The sequence below is a fragment of the Hylobates moloch genome, unplaced genomic scaffold (genome assembly GCF_009828535.3).
Source record: "Hylobates moloch isolate HMO894 unplaced genomic scaffold, HMol_V3 SCAFFOLD_15, whole genome shotgun sequence".
NCBI lineage: Eukaryota > Metazoa > Chordata > Mammalia > Primates > Hylobatidae > Hylobates > Hylobates moloch.
This window is the reverse complement of record NW_026652290.1, coordinates 10703949-10729648: the sequence shown is the minus strand read 5'-3', so window position 1 is coordinate 10729648 and position 25700 is coordinate 10703949. Positions and strand designations below refer to the sequence as shown.

The window sequence follows — 25700 nt, the reverse complement described above, 5'->3', positions numbered from 1 at the left end:
CAGGTTCTTCCCCTCTAAGTTTTTCTTTGTCTCCTTTATAATAAATAGTTATTTTATGTGGAGACATGTTTAAGGCTGTATGAACATTTCTCATCCTACTTGTATCCCCTGGTTCTAGCATCAATTGATATTTCTTTGCCAGAATTAAATCGTTTCATAATTATTTCCAAATTACAATTTCCTAAGTCCAGTATTCCTACTATATTAATTGCTTGGCATTATACTCTAAGGAATAACTTTCTTATCTCTTCACATAATTGCTAATCTGTTTATTACTATCACTGTGGACTCACTGATTCCTATTTTTTTTAGTGGATTATAATCCATTACTATTATTACTTATTTGGAAAAACTGTCACAGATTTGACCAGAGAAAGCACCTCCTCACAATTTTTTTTTTTTTTTGAGACGGAATCTCACTCTGTCGCCCAGGCTGGAGTGCAGTGTCACAATCTTGGCTCACTGCAACCTCTGCCTCCCGGGTTCAAGTGATTCCCCTGCCTCAGCCTCCTAGCTGGGATAACAGGTACACGCCACCATGCCCGGCTAATTTTTATATTTTTAGTAGAGATGGGATTTCACCATGTTGGCCAGGCTCGTCTCAAACTCCTGACCTCAGGTGATCCACCCACCTCGGCCTCCTGAACTGCTGGGATTACAGGTGTGAGCCACCACACCCAGTCAAGAAAGCCCCTTTCAAATGGTTTCTCTGTCCTTTGGACATGTCCCTATCATTCTCTGAGCGTTACCTAAGTTGTTCAAGACGGTGTTCCAGGTTCATCTTGTACTTTTCCCTGACCCAGTTCAAGAATCAGCCAATTTTCCAAGGAGCTTTGGTGCCTTTCGATGGTGGATTGCATTTATTTATTTATTTAGATAGTGTCTCACTCTGTTGCCCAGGCTGGAGTGCAGTGTTGCAATCTCATTGGCTCACTGCAACCTCTGCCTTCTGGGTTCAAATGATTATCTTGTCTCAGCCTCCCGAGTAGCTGGGATTACAGGCACCTGCCATCGTGCTTGGCTATGTTTTGTAGTTTTTGTAGAGACAGGGTTTCACCATGTTGGCTAGGCTGGTCTTGAATTCCTGACCTCAAGCGATCTTTCTTTCTTCCCGAAGTGCTGGGATTACAGGCATTAGCCACCATGCCTAGCCAAGAATTGCATTTAACAACAAATATTCCTTCCTTCCTTCCTTCCTTCCTTCCTTCCTTCCTTCCTTCCTTCCTTCCTTCCTTCCTTCCTTCCTTCCCTCCCTCCCTCCCTCCCTCCCTCCCTTCCTTCCTCCCTCCCTCCCTTCCTTCCTTCTTGCTTTCTTCTTTTTCTTCCCTCTGTGGCCCAGGCTGGAGTACACTTGGCTCGCTGCAGGCTCCCGTGATTCTCCTGCCCTGGCCTGCAGGCTGCCTGCGATTGCCGGCACGCGCCACCACCCCTCCCTGGTTTTTCTCCTTTGGCTGGAGGCGCGGTTTCGCCATGTCGGCCAGGCTGGTCTCCAGCTCCTGACCTCGAGTGGTCTGCCCGCCTCGGCCTCCCGAGGTGCTGGGACTGCAGACGGAGGCTCGCTCACTCGGTGCTCGGTGTTGCCCGGGCTGGAGTGCGGTGGCGTGGTCTTGCCTCGCTGCAGCCTCCGCCTCCCAGCCGCCTGCCTTGCCCTCCCAGGGTGCTGGGATTGCAGCCTCTGCCCAGCCGCCGCCCTGTCTGGGAGGTGGGGAGCGTCTCTGCCCAGCCGCCCATCGTCTGGGTTATGACGAGCGCCTCTGCCCCGCCGCCCCGTCTGGGAAGTGAGGAGCGCCTCTGCCCGGCTGCCCCGTCTGGGAAGTGAGGAGCGCCTCTGCCCGGCCACCCATCGTCTGGGATGTGAGGAGCGCCTCTGCCCAGCCGCCACCCCGTCTAGGAAGTGAGGAGCGTCTCTGTCCGGCCACCGCGTCTGGGAAGTGAGGAGCACCTCTGCCTGGCCGCCCCGTCTGGGATGTGGGGAGCGCCTCTGCCCCGCCGCCTCGTCTGGGAGGTCTACCACAGAGGTCAGAAGCAATGTGGGGGCTGGACGTGGTGGCTCACGCCTGTAGTCCCAGTACTCTGGGAGGCCGAGGCGGGTTGATCCGAGGCTAGGAGTTCGAGACCAGCCTGGCCAACATGGCGAAACATATGAAAAATACAACTGACAAACCAACCAACCAAGCGACAACAAAACAGGTCTACCCTGGAGTCGTACTCTAATTAAAAAACAAACAAACAAACAAACAAAACAATAACAACAAATATTTAGGCACTGTGTGTGCTCATTGCTACTGGATGTACTACTGCTATTATCCTAGTGGACAGAACTAAGAATTATATGTATGTTCAGGCATACATTCACACACATGTACATACCATTATATCTATATTGATTTCTGTATCTGTTTATATATATGCACAATTTGTACTGTCTCCATTTTCAATCCAGCACCTCAAGGTTCATGCTAACTTTCCTTCTTTCCACACTGTTACTTCTCTTAGTTAGTAAGAAACCTGACCCCCATTATCCTCAATATATTTGCTTGTTTGCTCAATCTCCTATATGTAGCAAAGCTTGTGACACCATCACGCTGCCATCCTTACACAGATAAGCATGACTTCCCCCTTGAGGCCTTCCTTGTGACTTTTAGACTGAGTTAGGATGAAAAGAAGGAGGAAGGAAGGAAGAGAGGAAGGGAGGAAAGGAGAAAGGAAGGAAGGGAGGGAGGAAGGAAGGAAGGGAAGAAAGGAGGGAGGGAGGAAGGGAGGGAGGAAGGAAGGAAGGGAAGAAAGGAGGGAGGGAGGAAGGGAGGGAGGAAGGGAGGGAGGGAGGAAGGGAGGGAAAAAGGGAGGGAAGGAAGGAGAAGGGAGGGAGGGAAGGAAGGAGAAGGGAGGGAGGGAGGGACGGAAGAAGGAGGAAAGGAGTGTGTAGTTTTCCAATTGAAGTATAATTAAGTAAACCCACAGATCTTAAATATTTGGCTTGATGGCTTTTGAAAATCCATGTAGCCAAGTAACAACCACCTAAAATAGAATATAAACTATTTTGACACCCATACCCCAAGTTTCCTAATGCAAGGGAGCCCATCTACCAGGAAACATCATTAAAAACCCTTCTCCTTGTCCTCTCTCAGTATTAAGCACTCAGTTTGTAGCTGTTGCCGAAAACATTCTCGTCTCAATTTTAACCTTTTCTCAAATTTTCTTTAACTGATGCCCAACCTGTTTGGTTTCTGTCTCCTTTTCCCCATCTACTTCAGATCTTACTATACAGAACGACTTGGCTCCTCCTGACTTCATTAGTTATCTTTCTTCTTCACTCATCAAGGAGATTCTCCACAATAAAGCAGAACCTGGGAGTTATCCAGGGAACAAAATTCCTTCCCCTTAGAAGGACAAATAGGGATGGACCACTGTTATTTCACATTGGTGGCAGCACACTCTTCTTATCATGGAACAGAATGTTCATTAGGAGCGTAATTTAAGAATCATCTGCCTGACAGATGGAGATTTCTCAAGCTGATGTGTCTCAGGGAAACTTAGACCTCTGGATATAAACCAAGATCACCCAAATGAGAGCAGGCAGAGGTTATTTATTCAGAGCTTGCTATGGCAAGGGAGGCAGCCATTAACAGTTGTGTTTGGCAGAGACTCAAAGTCAGGCAGAGGGGTGGGAAAGCTTTATAATAGAAAAAAGGAAAGGCTTCAGGTGTGCTCCAATGGATTGCTGGTGTGGGGAGGATGGAAGGAAACTAATTAGAAGTGGGGTGTCCATGTGATTGGTTGGAGAAATATGTTTGGATTTCTCTGGTTGGCCTTAAGTTGGGCCAACTGCTATAGAGGTTGTAGGTTTGGCTTTCTAGACCTGTTGCTACAGATGTGTGGGTCAGAGTTCTCTTTTCACATATGGCCTGGCTATTGTCCATTTATATATCCATTTGTTTTTAAAGCAAATGATGTAGAAGAGAACTAGGGAATCAAAGACAACCCCCTTCCCGAACCCTCTCAAGCAACAACATCAGCACTGGCCCATTCTCTTATCCTACTCAAGTTTTTTTTCTTCTTTGAGTCCCGAGTTGTTAGTTTCAAATCAACTTTCACATTCCTGAAACAGATCTAGAAGCCTGTCTAGACAGATCCAAGACATATAAAGAATGGATGAGCAGGACTTTGTATTGATTTGACATAAGAGAAGATAGAGAATTCAAGGATAGCTCTAAGGTCCTAACTGGAGCTACAGGAGCTTGCGAGAGAGGATGTTGAGCTCAGTTTTTAGGGAATTAAAATTGTAAGTGCCTCCTTGAACACGTTCTTTATAATTATACATCTGAAAACTGGAACATCATTTTAGAGAGGTGGAGACTGAGAACAGAGAGTAGGTATTTGTCCAAAGTTTATATGCCAAGGCTGTGAGTGAAACAGGAGCTTCGATCTTTTGGTGTTCCATCTACAACATACACAAAACAAAAGATGGAGAACAAGTCCAGGCAACCCGGGAAACAACAAGTTTTTGTCAAAAGCAATAATGAACTGTTTCGTACCATTAACAAAAATGTTATAAAGACAGAAACCATCTCCCAAAGATTTCATAACAGAGCCACATAAGTGGAAAGTAAATGATTAAAGAATGTGGGTCTCAGAGTTCCATTCAAATCATGATACTTTATCTTCTATTTACAAAGATAAAAGTACACCAGAAAATGGTTAATGTTTAAGTGCTTTCATATTTGGCTCTGTCTTTTTAGCAGAGGAAAACCACTTTGGTAGTGCCAGTGTGACTCATCCACAATGATTTCTCCAGTGCTCATCTTGTTCTCGAGTTTTCTCTGCCATGTTGCTATTGCAGGACGGAGTAAGTACTTTTTGCTTTTGAAAAAATAATTAATATGTCCAACCCCTTTGTATATGTCAGGGATCAATAATGATAACTTGGCCGGGTGTGCTTGCTCACGTCTGTAATCTCAGCACTTTGGGAGGCCGAGGCAGGTGGATCACCTGAGGTCAGGAGTTCGAGACAAGTCTGGCCAACATGGTGAAACCCCGTCTCTAGTAAAAATACAAAAATTAGCTGGGCATCATGGCCGAGGTGGGCGGATCAGTTGAGGTCAGGAGTTCGAGCCCAGCCTGGGCAACATAGTGAAATCCTGTCTTTACTAAAAACACAAAAATTAGCTGGGCTTGATGGCAGGCGCCTGTAATGCCAGCTACTCGGGAGGCTGAGGCAGGAGAATCACTTGAACCTGGGAGGCAGAGGTTGCAGTGAGCCGAGTTCCCACCATTGCACTCCAGTCTGGGCAACAAGAGCAAAACTCAGTCTAAAATAATAATAATAATAATAATAATAATAACAATAACTGAATTCTTTTTTTTTTTTTTTGAGACAGAATCTCGCTCTGTCGCCAGGCTGAAGTGCAGTGGTGCGATCTCAGCTCACTGCAAGCTCCGCCTCCTGGGTTCACACCATTCTCCTGCCTCAGCCTCCTGAGTAGCTGGGACCACAGGCACCTGCCACCATATCCGGCTAATTTTTTTGTATTTTTAGTAGAGACGGGGTTTCACTGTGTTAGCCAGGATGGTCTCTATCTCCTGACCTCGTGATCCACCCACCTCAGCCTCCCAAAGTGCTGGGATTAAAGGTGTGAGCAACCTCGCCTGGCTGATAACTAAATTATCTTTAGAGTGGATGCTGGTAAGACTGGATTGATACTGATTCTTTAATATTGCCACGTGTAAAGCTCCTCTGTAAGATATGTAGCCAATTTAAGCCTCAGCATACTGACCTGTAAAATGGGGATAATTATAATACCTCCTTCAAATGGTTGTTGAGGGGATTAGATGAGATAGTGTATATGAGGTATTTGGCATGCAACTTGGTATACTTATAATTGGTAACAGTACACACGTTTTTCATTTGTGGGCTTAGCTGAACTTTAAAATGCAAATAGAGATTTGTTAACCATCTGCTTTGTGCCCTCTTTCAGCCTGTCCCAAGCCAGATGATTTACCATTTTCCACAGTGGTCCCATTAAAAACGTTCTATGAGCCAGGAGAAGAGATTACATATTCCTGCAAGCCGGGCTATGTGTCCCGGGGAGGGATGAGAAAGTTTATCTGCCCTCTCACAGGAATGTGGCCCATCAACACTCTGAAATGTACACGTAAGTCAGTACCTTCTCTCAAATTCTCTTCCCTCATTTGGATTCTGGGTATTTTGGAGGAATAAGCTACCTCGTCATGCTCAGAGTGCAGACGGCCAGTAGATGCTACAGAAAGGCAGGCTGGAGAGAAATGAGAAGGTCTTGGGGAGTTCTCTCTGCGCAAAGAGAGTAAGGGTAATCCCTTACTGCAAGGCTGAGGCAGGAGAATCACTTGAACCTGGAAGGCAGAGGTTGCAGTGAGCCGAGGTCCCGCCATTGCACTCCAGTCTGGGCAAAAAGAGCAAAACTCAGTCTAAAATAATAATAGTAATAATAATAACAATAACTAAATTCTTTTTTTTTTTTTTTTTGAGACAGAATCTCGCTCTGTCTCCAGGCTGAAGTGCAGTGGTGCGATCTCAGCTCACTGCAAGCTCCGCCTCCTGGGTTCACGCCATTCTCCTGCCTCAGCCTCCTGAGTAGCTGGGACTACAGGCGCCCGCCACCACGCCCGGCTAATTCTTGGTGTTTTTAGTAGAGATGGGGTTTCATTGTGTTAGCCAGGATAGTCTCGTAGCGTTGAGGGTGGGGTAAGGATTGGAGAGTATAACAACTAATGAAATACGTAGTCACCACTGTTTCTAATTTTTCTGCTCCTGATTAATTATCTATCAGAGGAGGTACATTAAAATGATTGAACCTGGATGATAATTCCATATGATCTCTGGGCCAAATCTTGGATAGGGTTAAAATACTTTAGGAATAAGACTTGGGCTTTAGTTATTAGGCTAATTTGATTGACCAACCTGGTAGTGTTATTGATAGAAGAGGAGAAGATCATAGCCTGAAACTAGGGTAGGTTTAAAAATGAGATCTGGTGTGGCAAAAGGAGAAAGAAACACTACAGAAGTTAAAAGAACGGTGGAGAGGCTTTGAAATGGCAACTGATGCCAAAGAGACATTTGGAAAAACAAAATTTGAGGAGTCATCATATCTTTGGACTTCACCTGAAAATGAAAGGAGACTTAATAGTTACTGAAATGAATACAAATTTCATCTACATTATGTATATATTATATTATAAGGAAATACAAGAAAGGATGTCAAATTAAAATAATAATATAATGTAAAATATATCAGTCTCACTATGGCTTTACTGTAAATGGTTGCTTTTATTTATTTCTTAGAACATGATTCTATGATATCATGCTAGCATTATTCCTTACAGTCAAGTATCATGCAATCAACCAAATTGAATTTATGGTAAATTTAATTATATGTAGAAGTTAAGCAGTAAAATTAGATGTAGGGATCTGGTGATTTTGGTTATATGAACAGGACCTTTGTCAAAGTTATGCATGTTCATGCAAGTTGATTTTACTATGCTTTTTTGCTTAAAGAGCCTAAACATAATTTTTAGTAAAAAGCCGCTGTAACATCATTAGGGAAATTTTTTCTTTAAATCAGTGCCAGGTGCAGTGGCTCACGCCTGTAATCCCAGTACTTTGGGAGGCTGAGGTGGGTGGATCACCTGAGGTCAGGAGTTCAAGACCAGCCTGGCCAACATGGTGAAACCTCATCTCTACTAAAAATAAAAAAAATTAGCCGGGCATGGTGGCATGTGCCTGTAGTTCCAGCTATTCAGGAGGCTGAGGAAGGAGAATCACCTGGGAGGCAGAGGTTGTAGTGAGCCGAGATTGTGCCACTGCACTCCAGCCAGGGCAACAGAATGAGACTCTGTCTCAAAAAAAAATAAATAAATAAATAAATAAAAATCAGCTATAACTCTGGAACACTAAAAATTTCATTTTTATTTTCCATGCATATCTTTTTGCATTATTGCACAGAGTAGGTACAATTTTGTATTTTTCTGTTTTCGTCAGCATATCATTAAAATTGTATCTCCACAAATTTCACAATTCATATTTTATTGGCTACATAATAGTTCAACTGTTGATTTATCATGATTAGTTAAAACAGTCCCCTGATGAACCCTTAGACTATCCAATTTTTTTTTTTTTGGAGACAGAGTCTCACTCTGTTGCCCAGTGCAGTGGTGCCATCCTGGCTCACCGCAACCTCCGCCTCCTAGGTTCAAGCTATTCTCCTGCCTCAGCCTCCAGAGTAGCTGGGACTACAGGCACCCGCCATCATGCCCAGCTAATTTTTGTATTTTTAGTAGAGATGGGGTTTCACCATGTTCAGGCTGGTCTCAAATTCCTGACCTCAAGTGATCCACCCTCCTCTGCCTCCCAAAGTGCTGGGATTATAGGCGTGAGCCACAGCTCCTCGCCTGTCCAAATTTTGTTATTAGGAGAAACCATGTAACGAACGATTTTGTACATATATCACTTGTCTTATTTTGAATTGCTTTCTTAGAATAGTTACCAGTAAAGTTATTGAACCAAAGGATGAAAATGAATTTATATGTTTTATTTAATGAAAAATTCTATAAATAGAAATTCACCTGTTTATGTTTTTTTTTAACCCAAAGAAAAGTAACATTTTTTATCTTTGTATCACAGCCAGAGTATGTCCTTTTGCTGGAATCTTAGAAAATGGAGCAGTACGCTATACGACTTTTGAATATCCCAACACGATCAGTTTTTCTTGTAATACTGGGTAAGAACTTTCATAGAACTAAGCAGTTAACAGACTGAACACATTTTTGTATCCTTAAGCTAAACATCAAGACTGGTCTATATTTTGTTTTCAGCCTTTAGGTTGGACTTTCCAAATGCAAATCGATTTTAGTCTCGCTTTTTTTTTTTTTAAGAGACGGAGTCTCGCTCTGTCGCCCAGGCTGGAGTGCAGTGGTGCAATCTCGGCTCACTGCAAGCTCCACCTCCTGGGTTCACGCCATCCTCCTGCCTCAGCCTCCTGAGTAGCTGGGACTACAGGCGCCCGCCACCACGCCCGGCTAATTCTTGGTGTTTTTAGTAGAGATGGGGTTTCACTGTGTTAGCCAGGATAGTCTCATAGCATTGAGGGTGGGTAAGGATTGGAGAGTATAACAACTAATGAAATACGTAGTCACCACTGTTTCTAATTTTTCTGCTCCGGATTAATTATCTATCAGAGGAGGTACATTAAAATGATTGAACCTGGATGATAATTCCATATGATCTCTGGGCCAAATCTTAGATAGGGTTAAAATACTTTAGGAATAAGACTCGGGCTTTAGTTATTAGGCTAATTTGATTGACCAACCTGGTAGTCTCTAGAAGAGAATTCTATGGAGAAGGTTGAGAGTATGACAGTGGAGAATGCAATGCAGTACCACATCCCCAGGAAGCAATCACTTACGGTGGGCACAGACTCATAAGGAGCAAAGGCGCCCCTGTGACATTATTGAGAGCACATTGGCTCTCCACTAGGGTAAGTTTCTACTTGGATTGGAGGTTAAGGAATACTACATGTGAGAAAGAAATACACACCTTTCATCTGAAGCACCAATCTACCAACGGGTCTGGTAACAAATGACCTTAAGAAAATTGGCTTCAAAGACAGAATGTTACATTTTTCTTTCTTTTTTTTTTTTCCTTTCTTTTTGCCCTGCTGCCCAGGCTAGAGTGCAGTGGCACGATCTTGGCTCACTGCAACCTCCACCTCCTGGGTTCAAGCAATTCTCCTGCCTCAGCTTCCCCAGTAGCTGGGATTACAGGTGCCTGCCACCACACCCAGATAATTTTTGTATTTTTAGTAGAAATGGGGTTTCACCATCTTGGCCAGGCTTGTCTTGAACTCCTAACCTTGTGATCCACCCACCTTGGCCTCCCAACGTGCTGGGATTACAGGTGTGAGCCACCATGGCATCCTGCTTCTTTTCTTTCTTTCTTTCTTTCTTTCTTTCTTTCTTTCTTTCTTTCTTTCTTTCTTTCTTTTTTTCTTTCTCTTTCTTTCTTTCTCTCTCTTTCTTTCTCTCTTTTTTCTTTCCTCTCTCTCTTTCCCTCCCTCCCTCCCTTCCTTCCGTCTTGTCTTTTCTTTTTCTTTCTTTCTTTCTTTCTTTCTTCTTTCTTTCTTTCTTTCTCTCTGTCTCTCTCCTTCTTTCCTTTTTCCTTGCTTTCTTTTTTTTTTTTTTTTTACAGGTGCAGTGGCACAATCATGGCTCACTGCAGCCTCGACCTCCTGGGTTAAATCCTTTTGAATCCTTCCTTCCACCTCTACCTCTTGAGTAGCTTGGACTATAGGCACACAGCACCATGGCCTGGTGATTTTTTGTAGAAATTGGGCCTTTGCCACATTGCCCAGGCTCAAACTCTTGGGCTCAAGTGATCCGTCCATCTTGGCCTCCCAAAGTGCTGGGATTACAGGTATGAGCCAAAGTACCCAGTCAGAATGTTATATTTTCATTGGAAACAGACTGCATTGCTTTTATTCATTGGTGTCAGTAGGCTGTAAGAAAATGAATAGTGAAGATTACTCAGTTTGGTTCACTTTTGTCATCCTGAAAAAGAGATGGTTCTTTGCTTTACATTAGAAACAGTCATCTTGGCCAACTCTTTAAAGATTAGGGATTTAGGGGTTTGGGTTCTCCACTCACCAGCTGTGGAACCCTGCAGTGATTCACCCGCATCATTGGTTGGGAGGCTCCATGAGCCATAGATGAGTACTAAGTTTGTCAGGAAGACAGCATTATACAATGGAAAAGAAGTCAATAGCATTAATATGAAGTAATGCTCAATGGAGAAGATATTTGAGATGTCAGTGATGGATTATTCTACTCCTTGATAGAATGAATTTTCCTTTTGCAGGTTTTATCTGAATGGCACTAATTCTGCCAAGTGCACTGAGGAAGGAAAATGGAGCCCAGAGCTTCCTGTCTGTGCTCGTAAGTCTGTGGGGAAGGTGATCAGCTGGTTTGCCCAGAACCTTTCTGGTTTTAGCACGGAAAGTCTCACATCTGGAAACTCTTCAGTGGCAGCTCAATGAGATGAATGGTCACCCTTGTGGGGGATATTCATCCTGGTATCTTGCTCTAGAAGATGAAACAACCACTTTGGAATGACAGAAGGAAAGCGTTTTACTCACAGACACATTCTGTATTCTCCACCTTGTGGTCATTACTCTATCCAAGCCAGTCATTGCTGGGTGTGTTGACTCCAATGCTCTCATAGTGCTTTGGAAGAGGCTTGGATATGTGTGGCATTGGTCTATCAGGGACTGTCACCACTTAACTAGGGGAACTTCTGCAAACAGTAGGATCAAACAAACGTCTTCCTCCCACTCTGGAACTTCGTTCATTCATTTATTCACTTATTCAATAAACATGAATTGATGATCTACTGTATGCTGGATCCTCTTGTTAGCACTGAGGCTGCAACGCCAAAGGAGGCAGCTCTGCCTTCAGACAGTAAGCCTAGTGATGGGGGAGACGAGGAGGAAAGTCACCTTCACAGTAAGCTAAGAGCCTATCAAAGGGGCTTGCATCCTAGGAGCTGATTGGCATTCCTCGAAAAAGCACTGTTGTTTTTTCAGAGGATCCTCAGCCAAGCTGTCAGAGTCATCTCTGGGCTTTGCTTATGTAGGGAAGGACATTCTTATGTTCCCCAACTTGTGATTTATACATCTTTGACCAGGAGGCCCAGGCATTACAATACTAACTATAGTTCTTCAACATGTCAGTGAGGTCTGTCCTTAGCAAAAGCAAGTGGAGGCCAGGTGCAGTGGCTCACGCCTGTAATCCCAGCACTTTGGGAGTCCGAGGAGGGTGGATCACCTGAGGTCAGGAGTTCGAGACCAGCCTGACCAACATGGAGAAACCCCCGTCTCTACTAAAAATATAAAATTAGCCGGGCATGGTGGCACATGCCTCTAATCCCAGCCAATTGGAAGGCTGAGGCAAGAGAATCACTTGAACCTGGGAGGCGGAGGTTGCAGTGAGCCGAGATCGCACCATTGCACTCCAGCCTGGGCAACAAGAGTGAAACTCCATCTCAAAAAAAAAAAAAAAAAAAAAAGCAAGTTGAAAGTAAAGCAATTTCAAATAAATAATTGTTTAAGAAAACCTGAACAGGCAAAAACAAAAGTTTTTAAAGGATAAATTAAGTAAAAATTTTCACTCAGCAGTAGGGATTACGATGGTTCCTATAGTTTTCATTTAAAATAGATTTATACCAACTATGTAAATTTGCTTCTTTATTTAGAGATAGGGTCTTTCTCTGTTGCCCAGGCTGGAGTGCAGTGGTGTGATCACAGCTCACCGTAACTTCGAACTCCTAGGGCCAAGTGATCCTCTCAGTCTTCTGAGCAGCTGAGACTATAGATGAGTGCCACCAGATCTGGCTAATTTTTAAAAATTTTTGTGGAGACAGGGTCTTGCTGTGTTGCCCAGACTGGTCTTGAACTCTTGGTTTCAAGCAACCTTACCTGCCTCAGCCTCTCAGGGCTCTGGGATTACAGGCGTGAACCACGGTGCCTAGCCATAAATTCACTTTCCAAAAGAGTTATAAATAGAAAGACTACTTGAGCTTTAATCTAATTTAAATGAGTATTTCTCATACTTGAATGCACATATGAGTCTCCTGGGCACCTTGTTAAAATGTAGATTCTGATTGAGGCACCTGCCGTGGGGTCTGAGCTTCTGCATTTCCAACAAGCTATTTTCCCAGGCTATGCCTGTGCTGCTAGCCCCTGGACCATACTTTGAGCAGCAGGGATCTAGAGAATTCAAGGTAAGTCACATTTTGGTCAGCACCATCTTCTTTTATGCTAGTATAACTTGTTGAAGCTCCATAGTACTCAGGTCAGGGTGACAAGCCACTACTATCTCTCTGGGTTCCTGAAGCTACTTGGGTAAGCTCCACCCATACCAAGAGTCCAAAAGCAGGGAGGTATTCAAGAGAAACAGACTGAACTGGTAATGGAACTCATTCCCAAACTACTATGTACCAAGTTGCTGTCACCAGCCCTTATTTCAGGATGGTCCCTCAGCACTGAGGGACAAATTCTGCCTTCCAGAAGCATCTTCCAAGGTAGTATTTGAATAAAAGATTTTATAAAACCTAACCATTGTGTTGTTGCAAAAGGCTGTGGCAAGACTTAAATTTCCTTCGTTTTTTGGTGTTTTGACTGGTTTGGACATCTGATTTGAGGGTTTCTTTCTCTCTTTCTCCCTCCCTCCCTTCCTTCATTCCTTCCTTCCTTCCTTTCTCTCTCTCTCTCTTTCTCTCTTTTCTTTTCTTTTCTTTTCTTTTCTTTTCTGAGACAGAGTCTCACTCTGTTGCCCAGGCTGGAGTGCAGTGGTGCCATTTCGGCTCACTGCAACCTCTGCCTCCCAGGTTCAAGCGATTCTCCTGCCTCAGCCTCTGGAGTAGCTGGGACCACAGGCACACACCTCCATGCCTGGCTCATTTTTGTATTTTTGGTAGAGACAGGGTTTTACCATGTTGGCCAGGCTGGTCTGAAATTCCTGACCTCTAGTGATCTGCCCACCTCAGCCTCCCAAAGTGTTGGGATTACAGGTGTGAGCCACCATGCCTGGCAGGCCCTATTTTCCTATTAGGCGTCCACAATTGACTATTTTTACCCTGGTAATTTGATCAGTTTGCATTTTCTCAAGTTTATCCTTAGGGTTTTTTTTTTCTTTCTGGAAAGAGTATATTTAAAAGCCTTAACTATTTTCGTAGAAATGATAGTTCTTTCTTTTCCCAGCCATCACCTGCCCTCCGCCATCCATACCTACATTTGCAACACTTCGTGTTTATAAGCCATCAGCTGGAAACAATTCCCTCTATCGGGACACAGCAGTTTTTGAATGTTTGCCACAACATGCGATGTTTGGAAATGATACAATTACCTGCACGACACATGGAAATTGGACTAAATTACCAGAATGCAGGGGTAAGTGCAACGATCAGACAAAATACGTATGGTAGGGCAAGATCCCATTTGTGAAAGGTATTGAAAATTCTGACTATCATGGAGTGTTTCCAACGAACTCATTCAACAGGTGTTTATTGAGCATCTACCATGTGCCAGGCAGTGTGCTGGGCACTGTGGATTCCCGATGAATGAGACCTGGCTTCTGACCCAAGGGAATTACAAATAATGCAATTAACTGTCTGGAGCTGCCTGGGACAGCTTCCCATAGGTGGTGACCTTTGAAATGGGCCTTGGAGGGGGAGTAGAGAATGAGGAGAAGGCATACCCCACATGGGGGAGACATGAAAGGCAGGATGTATCCATGGACAGCTGGACATTTCAGCGAGGCTGGTGAAGTTCTCTTCTGGGTGAAGTTCCTGGGTTAAACTGGAGAGTCCTAGGAGATGAAGTTTAAGCCTGGGTTGCTGTCTGATTGTTACACATTTTAAAAATCTTTACCCAAGTTTAAAAATCACAGAAATATTTGATTTTTAAGAAATTATGAAAATTCTTTCTTCTCTAACTTGACCTGTCATTACTATCTTTAAGTTTGTCAGCTGCATAACAAACAGACAAATTATAAAGTTTATCATGTGCACAAAGAGGTTTTTTTTTTTTTTTTTGAGATAGAGTCTCACACTGTCACTCGGGCTGGAGTGCACTGGGGTGATTTTTGGCTCACTGCCACCTGGGTTCAAGCGATTCTCATACTTCAGCCTCCCGAGTAGCTGGGATTACAGGCGCCTGCCACCATGCCTGGCTAATTTTTGTATTTTTAGTAGAGATGGAGTTTCACCATGATCATCAGGCTGGTCTGAAACGCCTGACCTCAAGTGATCCGCCTGCCTCGGCCTCTCAAAGTGCTGGGATTACAGGTGTGAGCCACTGCTCCCGGCCAAGAGTTATTCTCATGACTGTTAACTTCTCCAGTGGTAGATATTACAGATATCCAGTGAATGATTCAAAACATAAGTGATTTTCAGCATGGAGGAGCTACCAATAACAGTAGTAACTTGCACCTTTCTGGGTACTCAACTATGGGCCGGGCACTGGTCTCCTGCTACATATGTGTCATCTGACTTCATTCTCCCAAGTAGGTTCCTTTTTTTTTTTTTCAATATTTCACCTAGATGTATCAACTGTTAATATGTTGTAACATTTTTCTCTCTGTTTCTCCATAGAAAGATCCCTTTTACTTCCTGCATCATCTGAAAATAACTTGTATATATTATGATACTTGCCCATAAAGACTTCAGCATGAATATACTAAGAACAAGGACATTTTATATCATCACTTTATATGTTTTGGATTATTAATAATAATAATCCAAATAATTCTTACAACATAAACAATTAACAACGATATCATGCAACATTTATCTCAGATGCAAATTTTCCCAATTAACCCAGAAGTATCTCTTATACATGAATTTTGTTTTATGCAGGATCTAATCAAGAATCACACCTTTAATTTAGTTGTCATGTCTCTCTAGTCTCCTATAACAATAATTATTATTATTATTTTGAAATGGTGTCTCGCTCTGTCACCCAGGCTGGAGTGCAGTGGTGCAATTTCTGCTCACTGCAACCTCTACCTCCCAGGTTCGAGCAATTCTCCTGCCTCAGCCTCCCAAGTAGCTGGGAATATAGGCACCTGCCACCACGCCCAGCTAATTTTTATAATTTTAGTAGAGATGGGATTTCACCATGTTGTCCAGGCTGGTCTCAAACTCCTGAACTAAAATGATCCGCCCGCCTTGGCCTCCCAAGCTGCTGGGATTACAGGCGTGAGCCTAGTCTCCTATAATTAAGAATAAGTCCTTGCCTCTTTTGTTGTCTTTCATTGACATTTTTGAAGAGTACAGGCTAGTTGTCTTGTAGGATGTTCCATAATCTGAACTTGATTGGTTATTTACTCATGATTAGATTCACGTTAAATATTATTGTTAAGAATACATTCTGCACTTTGGGAGGCCGAGGTGGGTGGATCACGGGGTCAGGAGTTCGAGACCAGCCTGGCCAATATGGTGAAACCCCCATCTCTACTAAAAATACAAAAATTAGCTGGGCATGGTGGCGTGCGCCTGTAGTCCCAGCTGCTCAGGAGGTTGAGGCAGGAGAATCACTTGAACCCAGGAGGTGGAGGTTGCAGTGAGCTGAGATTGAGCCACTGCACTCCAGCCTGGGCAACAGAGCAAGACTCCATCTCAAAAAAAAAAAAAAAGAATACATTCTGTCATATTAGGAGGCACATAGTGTCAGCTGTTCCATCACTGGCCATGCTTAGTTTGATCCTTAGTCAGGTGAGGTGTGCCAGATCACCTGTTGGTAAAGGCACTGCTTTTTCCTTGGAATTAGTAAGCAACCTGTGGGTGATACTTCGAAACCATGCGAATATCCACTGTTGGGCAGTCATGGTAGAATCCAATGATGATCCTTGAATCTGTCAATTATGACATTGGTGGCTGAAAAATGGTGACTTTCTAATTCTATTTTTCCTTCTACATTTATTCACTGGCTTCCCTCTATAGAGAAGAGCTTTCCCTCCATCCACCATTTTTTAGTATTATTATAGACACATGGATTCTTTTTTTTTTTTTGAGTTGGAGTCTCACTCCGTTGCCCAGGCTGGAGCATAATGGTGCAATCTCAGCTCACTGCAACCTTCACCTCCTGGGTTTGAGTGATTCTCCTGCTTCAGCCTCCTGAGTGGTTGGGATTACAGGCACACGCCACCACACCTGGCTAATTTTTGTTAGTAGAGATGGGGTTTTGTCATGTTGGCCAGGCTGCTCTTGAACTTCTGACCTCAAGTGATGTGTCCACCTCAGCCTCCCAAAGTGCTGGGATTACCGAAGTGAGCCACTGTGCCTGGCCACATGAATTCTGTTTTATTTAATATGTGGCAGAACCAAAATTAGCCAAGCAGTCTGACTCTGGAGTTCGTACCCTTAATTACCTCCTTAAACTACCTCTGAGAATACTGTGCTCCTGGCTCCAGCCTTGCTTTCTCACACTGCAGCTCCTAAGGATGTGGGTTTGGGCCTCTACTGTTGAGGATCTTAAGGAGGCCAGGAAGCAGCACCATTTTTCTCTGACATATTTCCTGCTGGCTTCTGCCATAGTCTGAATTGAATCACAGTAAGATTTACTATTTTAAAGCCAAATAATGGTGTACTAAGTGTGAATGGGGGGGGTTCAGTCTTTGCATTTTAATTTTATGGTTTGTTAGAAACAGACTTTGCTTTTCTTCTTTCAAACCCACCATCTTAGACTGTGTAGAGATGAAGTTTGCAATAAATAATACCTTATGATTATATGTGAAAACCCGGAGAACTTAGTGAAATCTCATTAATTTACTTTCAAAGTGTGGTTGCTTCTTTTTTAATATCCAGGGTACCATGAATATAAGAGGAGTGGGGACAGAATTAAGCGCAAGGTAACTATAAATTGCATTCCAGTTACAGGAACACACAGTGATTCAGTGGTGTGACAGAGACAAGAATGTAACTATTTCATGACTATTGGACAGCACTACTATTACTAATATGTCTTATTGACTAAATGTTTTAGAAGTAAAATGCCCATTCCCATCAAGACCAGACAATGGATTTGTGAACTATCCTGCAAAACCAACACTTTATTACAAGGATAAAGCCACATTTGGCTGCCATGATGGATATTCCCTGGATGGCCCAGAAGAAATAGAATGTACCAAACTGGGAAACTGGTCTGCCATGCCAAGTTGTAAAGGTATGGAAATATAGGTGAGGTCCTGTGAGATCTCTGAATTGATACAGTGGATCACCTTTACTTGCTATTTTCTTGTTCCAACACTTTTCCACTTGTTGCTCAGACTTGCTAGGAAACTGCTGGCATGTGACTTCAGGACTCACGTGTGCATGGGGAAGCCTCATGCTTAGGAAGCATCCTTGACCTTAAACAGTATGAAATAAGCAGATCCTTTGTAAGCATTGGTGATACGGTGGGAGATCATGTGGGCTTTCTTTATTTGCTTTTAAGTCTTTGCCTCTGAGCACTTTTTCTTTTTTGAGATGGAGTCTTGCTCTGTCACCCAGGCTGGAGTGCAATGGCATGATCTTGGCTCACTGCCACCTCTGCCTCCTGGGTTCAAGCGATTCTCCTACCCCAGCCTCCCGAGTAGCTGGGATTACAGGCGCCTCACCACCACGCCTGGCTAATTTTTGTATTTTTAATAGAGATGGGGCTTTGCCACGGTGGCCAGGCTGATTTCGAACTCCTGACCTCAGTTGATCTGCCCGCCTCGGCCTCTATAGAGAAGAACTTTTCTTCCATCCATCATTTTTTAGTATTATTGTAGACACATGGATTTTATTTATTTATTTATTTTTTTGAGATGGAGTCTCACTCTGTTGCCTAGCTGGAGTGTAATGGTGGAATCTCAGTTCACTGCAAACTTCACCTCCCGGGTTCGAGTGACTACAGATGTGAGCCACTACGCCCACCCCTTTTTGTGCTCTGTCTAGCCAAGGCTCTTCTCATTGCAAAAACCAACCACACATTCGAGTGAGTTCAAGGAAATTGGGGATATTATAAGGAGGCAACAGGCAAGTCGATCTTGTGGGCATTGAAGATGAAGACATGAAATACAACTGATGCTCCTGAAGATTGGAACTGAAAGGCAGGAACTATTCCTACTTTTTCCATATCTCAATGGTCTCTCCCATTTCTGTCTCTCTACTTATTCATCTTGAACATGGCTTGATATACACCAGACCCTCTCAGTTACAGGATTCATCACCAACTGGCATCTTTTCCTGAGGACGCGGTTCCTTTTGAATTAGGTGTCTACCCTTGATCCCATCAGTGTCACGCATAAGTAAAGAACAACAGCCCAGCATTAGAACTCTGCTCAGGTCGCTATGGGCTGGACAGTTTAAGCAGAAAGAGGAACTCTGGGGCAGCAGGCAAGATGACAAATAACTAGCATCTTAGGTTACAGTTCCCTAGAAGCAGACCCTGAGACAGGGATTCGAGTACAGTTGATTTAGTGAGTGTCTCAGGAGAAGAAAGAGTGAGGCAGATTTGTGAGGGTAAGGCACCGGTTCTCAAACTTCGCTGTGGATTAGCAACACCTGGAAGGCTTGTTTTAACACAGGATTTTTGAGCTCCACTCTCAGAGTTTCTGATTTGGTAGATCTGGGATGGGGCCTGACAATCTGCATTTATGCCAAGTTCCCTGGTGATGCTAATGATGCCGAGCCAGGGAGAATTGTGGTCTCTGCTAAAATGAGGTTCAGTTTGATCCCACTGGGAGCTCTGGAGTGTGAATTCCACCCTTGAGTTAATCCCAGTGACAGCCAAGGGGACCTGCTTTTTATATTCCCTCGTCAGTCAGTCTTTGGCTTTGAGTTGCTCCCTTCCCTGACCCTGGGGTGGTGATGGGGGTGGTTTGCATAAACTCCTAGGAGAGGTGGCTTCCCTATGGCTGAAGGCAATTTTTCAGAGTATTTCTGAGCTGTTATCAGCCAACACTCACAATGGCTGGTGGATAGATGCACCTGCTTAATGAATGCAATCTGAGAGGGCAGTGTAGGCTTACATGAAATGTCAATATCTGTTAGAAGTTTTTTTTTTTTCACTGAAATGGAGGCTCTGATGCTTCTGTTCTGTTCTGACCTTCTGTGGCTACTGTAGGGGAAGAGAAGGCCATCTTGGAAGCTATGAGTAATGGTTCTATTGATAGAGAACTGCAATTAGCAATCATATTACCATTACTTACTATGTACATTCTTGGATTTTTCTTGCCTTGACCAATTTGTGTAGGTGTACTCATCTACTGTTTCAAATGCTATACTCTCTTTCAGAAAGATTTCCTGAACTCTTAAGTCCTGATTACAAGTATTCTCTCTTTCAGCATCTTGTAAAGTACCTGTGAAAAAAGCCACTGTGGTGTACCAAGGAGAGAGAGTAAAGATTCAGGAAAAATTTAAGAATGGAATGCTTCATGGTGATAAAGTTTCTTTCTTCTGCAAAAATAAGGAAAAGAAGTGTAGCTATACAGAAGATGCTCAGTGTATAGATGGCACTATCGAAGTCCCCAAATGCTTCAAGGGTAAGTCTACACTGGAACGTTTAGCTAGGACTCCCACTTGCCCGTCATCATAATCAGAGCCTTTGTTATATAATGATTGTCAAAAACCAGATGAGGCCAGGCGCTGTGGGTCATGCCTGTAATCCCAGCACTTTGGGATCCAAGGCGGGTGGATCACCTGAGGTCAGGAGTTTGAGAGCAGCCTGGCCAAAATGGTGAAACCCCGTCTCTACTAAAAATACAAAAATTAGTTGGTGTGGTGCCGGGCACCTGTAATCCCAGCTATTCGGGAAGCTGAGGCAGGAGAATCGCTTGAACCTGGGAGGCGGAGGTTGCAGTGAGCCGAGATCACGCCATTGCACTCCAGCCTGGGCAAGAGAGCAAAACTCCATCTCAAAACAAAAACAAAAACAAACAAAAAAACAGATGAATTTGGCCACTGGGTTTCTAAAAAGAGGGCTGAGAGGGAGAAACAATGACATGAAGCAGTGAGCTGCAGATGGTGTCCCCACTTGCATTTTCCTTTCCAATTCTTTTTTTTTTTTGAGACAAGTTCTCACTGTCACCCAGGCTGAAGCACAGTGGTGTGATCACATCTCATTGCAGCCTCAACTTTCTGGGCTCAAGTGACTCTTTCATCTCAGCCTTCTGAGTAGCTGAGATTACAGGCACACACCACCATGTCCAGCTGTTTTTTATATTTTTATTAGAGAAAGGATTATGCCATGTTGCCAAGGCTGGTTTTGAACCCTTAGGCTCAAGCAATCCACCTATCTCAGTCTCCCAAAGTGCCAGGATTACAGGCGTGAGCTGCGTGCCCAGCCTCTTTTCTAATTCTTTTCTGTAAAACTCAGGGTTGTGGTTTTATTCAATGAATGCTGAGGTGAATGATGCCATCTTGTATAATTCCAAGTTGAGCTTGAATAATAATGAACAATATTGAATAATAAAATATCTACTTCATCTTGGTCCCACATTATAGAGAACTCACCCCAAGTTACAAAATAACTCATGGCAATGATAATTGGTCTAAAGATCTAACATTTCCCCTTTCTCCAGCAATTCCTAGAGTTTGAAAATTATCCATTAGAGCAAAGTATCCATTAGAGCAAAATATTTTAAGGAAGATGATACCAGGTTTGTGTGAGATAAAGAAGTGCGTAATGGCCAGCATTTAGAGCTACTAACCTTTTAAGGTTTCAGATTTAGGATTTAAATGTCTCTGATGCCAGGAAGTAAGAACCAGCCAGAGGCTGAAGCTGTCGTTGGCTCTAGGTTTAGAAATCTTCCAAAAACATTGACAATCTTGTTTTAGCAGCTGGGAGAGGACAGTAGGGAGCAGACAAAGCTAAGAAGAGAGGAGTCTGAGAAGTGTCCAGCTAGTGGGAGAGAAGGGAATGATAACTGATTAAAAATACTCACCTCACGGGGTTGGTTTGATTATTAGAAATATGCATGACACGGAGGAACATAATTTTAATTGCAAATAGTTACAAATGCACTGAATAAATTGCCATTGTTCAAAAGACAGCAGAGCCCTAGTGAGATGTTAAATACAAAACATGAAAAAATACAATAAGCTTAAATAAAAATCAGTAGAAAAAATGTGAGAAAAGAATAATTGAAAAAAGTCTTAGCTTTGTTGATATATTTCTTCAGGATCTTCTCCCTTACGGTCTTTAGACAGATGCAGTACTATAAAGGGCCGATACTGTTTTTTCCCCTTTAATCTTGACTGTTATAGAACAGTCTTCACTGCATATAGAACCTTTAATTTTATCTCTTGAAAATGAGGGTCTTGGCCGGGCACAGTGGCTCATGCCTGTAATCCCAGCACTTTGGAAGGCTGAGGTGGGGGGATCACTTGAGGTCAGGAGGCCAGCCTGGCCAACATGGTGAAACCCGCTCTCTACTAAAAATACAAAGATTAGCCGGGCATGGTGGCACGTGCCTGTAGTCCCAGCTACTCGGGAGGCTGAGACAGGAGAATCACTTGAACCTGGGAGGCAGAGGTTGCAGTGAGCTGAGATTGTGCCACTCTGCTCCAACCTGGGCGACAGGGCGAGACTCTATCTTAAAAAAAGAAAAAAGAAAAAGAAAAAGAAAAAGAAAATGAGGGTCTTATCATTTCCCTAATGTTTTCTCCCATCACTTAAACCTCACACTAAATGATTTCATTCACATAATCACATGTATTCTATATACTTGTAAAATGTATTTGGTTTGGCTTAGCTGTTTACCACATTTAAGAAATGATTGTTTCTCTTAGAATGTTTATCTTTTTCTCACCCAACAGAACACAGTTCTCTGGCTTTTTGGAAAACTGATGCATCCGATGTAAAGCCATGCTAAAGTGGTTTTCAGATTCCACATAAAATGTCACATTTGTTTCTTGTTCATCCAAGGAACCTAATTGAGATTTAAAAATAAAGCTACTGAATTTATTGCCTCAGCCATTGCAGTGTTACTTTTCATGGTAGCTTACTTTTAGTTATGTCATCTGGTTAAGAAATGCAAATATTTGGAATGTCATCATTTGGCTGTGAAATTGACAGTATAAACAATTGTCTGGGTATCCCACTTTTCCTGTGTGTAACCCTGATCTCGGCTGGGCGCGGTGGCTCACGCCTGTAATCCCAGCACTTTGGGAGGCAGAGGCAGGTGGATCACCTGAGGTCAGGAGTTTGAGACCAGCCTGGGCAACATGGTGAAACCCCGTCTCTACTAAATATACAAAAATTAGTTGGGTGTGGTGATGTGGGCCTGTAATCCCAGCTACTCGGGAGACTGAGGCAAGAAAATTGCTTGAATCTGGGAGGTGGAGGTTTCAGTGAGCTGAGATGGTGCCACCGCATTCCAGCCTGGGCGATAGAGTGAGACTCCATCTCAATAAATAAATAAACAAACAAACAAACAAACAAACAAATAAATAAATCCTACTCTCAAGCACTTTCACGTAAAACACCTGCAGTACAATATTTTTCATAGAATGGGCCACAGACCCCCTCCTTCTGTTACTATTACCTATCTGCTTATTTCAAAGAACAAGTGTTGTGCCCCAGAATTGTTAAGAATGGCCCAGAATTCTGCATTTATGACAAAGTTTCCAGATAGTTCTCGTGCATCCTCAAGTTTGAGAAGCATTGGCATACAGAAGCAAGCACGGACTTCCAGGTCAATAAGAGTGAATTTGCATACTTGATGCTGGGTTTACATAGTGCCAAAAAATGTTTTCTGCATCCACTACAATTCCATTACCCATCATTGACGTTGTTCCTTTGCATATATTCAACTCCCTTGTCCTTCTATCCTTCGGTAGTGTTTGCTGGCCAAACTCATCCCCGCTACCATCTGCCTTCCTTATGCCTGCACCTGAGGAACTGAATGTGGCTTGAAAAAAAAGAGAAACTCACAACCATGCCAATAGGTCTCATTTTAAATTCATAAACACAAACTTTACATGGGCCTCCAGCTCTGCCCGACAATCCTATTATATTTCTCTAGTTTGTTCACTCCCTTACTCTCTAAAGTGGCTATTTCTCTTCTCAACCTTTCTCAAGCCACCTTCCTTCTCCTCACCCTTAGCTGATAACTTGGCTCCTTATTTCACTGAGAAAATAGAAAAGATCTTTTTTTTTTTTTTTATCTTTCCACTCCCAAGTCCATCATTCTACCAGTATTGGCAACCACGGAATCTGCCTTCTGTCAGGTTACAATGAATGGATGAACACCTAAGGACAAACTCTCTCTTTATGTGCTAGGTCCCGTTTTCTCTCTCCTACTTAAGGATTTTACTCCTCTAATTAATGCTTATCCATGTTTATTTTTTCCTTTCTATCAGAACACTTCAATCAGCATACAGATATACAGTAATATCACCCATTAAAAAAAGAAGCCCTGTTACTTCACGTGTTTCTTCCAGCTACTGCTCCAACTCTTTATTCCCTGTTTTTACAAAAGTCCTGGAGTTATTTCCCTTTGCCATCTGCACTATGTACTACCCATCACTTCTCCACAATCTGCATTCTCCATAGCATTTCCCCACCCATGCCTCTTTCTCAGAACTTAACCCAATTCCATGTGATGTGGACTGGATCTTTTCTCCAAGATGCTTCTCTGCTCCTCCTCCTTTTACAGAAACCAGAGTGGCTCCCCTCCCTTCTAGGCTTTCATTCAAAAGCTCCAAATTCCCTTTACTTAACCTTAACAACCAATTTTATGGCTGGGTGCTGTGGCTCACACCTGCAATCCCAGCACTTTAGGAGGCCAAGGCAAGTGGATCATCTGAGGTCAGGAGGTCGAGACCAGCCTGGCCAACATGGTGAAACCCCGTCTCTAGAATAATACAAAAAATTAGCTGGGCATGGTGGCGGGTGCCTGTAGCCCCAGCTACTTGGGTGGCTGAGGCAGGAGAATCACTTGAACCTGGGAGGTGGAGGTTGCAGTGAGTCGAGATGGCGCCATTGCACTCCAGCCTGGGCGACAAGAGTGAAACTCTGTCTCAAAACAAACAAACAAACAACAACAACAACAACAACAAAAGTTTACTTTTTCTTCCTCAACTCATTCCTTCAGACTCTGTGTGTGTGTGTGTGTGTGTGTGTGTGTGTTGTGTGTGTGTGTGTGTGTGTGTGTTGAAAGTGGAGTTTGAGAGGTTGTGGTATTTCCCCTTTCTAAACCAAAAGCCCTATTTAGGGATTTTTGCCAAACAAAAAACCATCTGCTCTGGTTTCCTCGTCTCAAAGCACAAAGCTTTAGAACCATTGTTTTCTTTAATTTGTTGCCTGTCACTTTAAAAATGGACCTCTCTTATCCTACCTAACAGCTCTAGACATGGAAAGAGGGCAGTAAGCATTTAGAATGTCTTCTCCTGCCCACACATGATCACTGCATTGGCTCTGAAAAAGGGGAGAGAATATTTTTGTATTATCCCACCTTTTGTTGCAAATGCTTCATAATTCATTTTATTGTTTTTAAATTTAAAACATATGTTATAAATAATAAGCAAATTCAGTAAAGTTCCAGAATATGAAATTAACATACAAAAATCAGTAGCATTTCTATACACTAATAGCAAACCATCTGAAAAAGAAATTAAGAAAACAATTCCATCCACATAGCTACAAAAAATATATATATACTTACAAAAAAATTTAGCCAAGGAGGCAAAAGACTTGTATGCTGAAAAATATAAAATATTCATGAAAGGAATTAAAAAAGACACAAATAAATGGAATAATATTCATGTTCATAGATTGGAAGAATTAATATTGTTAAAATGTCCATGTTACCCAAAGTGATCTGCAGATTCAGTGCAATCCCTATCAAAATTCCAATGACATTTTTCACAGAAATAGAAAAAACAATTTGTATGAAACTACAAAGGCCCCTGAATAGCCAAAGGGATCTTGAATGAAAAGAACAAAGCTAGAGGCATCACATTATCTAACTTCAAAATATACTACAAAGCTATAGTAATCAAATCAGCTGGTACAAATACAGACACATAGACCAATGTAAGAGAATAGGCAGTTCAAAAATAAATTCACACATTTATAGTCGATCGATTTTCTACAGAAGTGTCAGGGGTTGGCCAGGGCTGCAGTCTTATATGAAGGGTCAAGTGGAGG

General features: G+C 42.9%; 1 protein-coding gene across 1 annotated transcript; it reads left to right on the top strand.

Annotated features, from left to right (window-relative positions):
* Positions 1 to 4746: 4746 nt before the first annotated feature.
* APOH (apolipoprotein H) lies at positions 4747 to 22522 on the top strand. Its single transcript, XM_032177340.2, has 8 exons — positions 4747 to 4846; positions 5976 to 6152; positions 8657 to 8753; positions 10886 to 10962; positions 13785 to 13973; positions 17568 to 17747; positions 19894 to 20091; positions 22367 to 22522. Exons 1-8 carry the CDS (start codon positions 4783 to 4785, stop codon positions 22420 to 22422), a joined length of 1038 nt encoding a protein of 345 aa, XP_032033231.1. The 5' UTR covers positions 4747 to 4782; the 3' UTR covers positions 22423 to 22522.
* Positions 22523 to 25700: the final 3178 nt, after the last annotated feature.

What these genes read in the sequence shown, in the direction of transcription:
- APOH (XM_032177340.2), top strand. Translation starts at nt 4,783, where the DNA reads ATGATTTCTCCAGTGCTCATCTTGTTCTCGAGTTTTCTCTGCCATGTT. An exon ending in TGCCATGCCAAGTTGTAAAG is followed by an intron (nt 17,748 to 19,893) that starts GTATGGAAATAT and finishes TCTCTCTTTCAG; the next exon opens with CATCTTGTAAAGTACCTGTG. An exon ending in AGTCCCCAAATGCTTCAAGG is followed by an intron (nt 20,092 to 22,366) that starts GTAAGTCTACAC and finishes CTCACCCAACAG; the next exon opens with AACACAGTTCTCTGGCTTTT.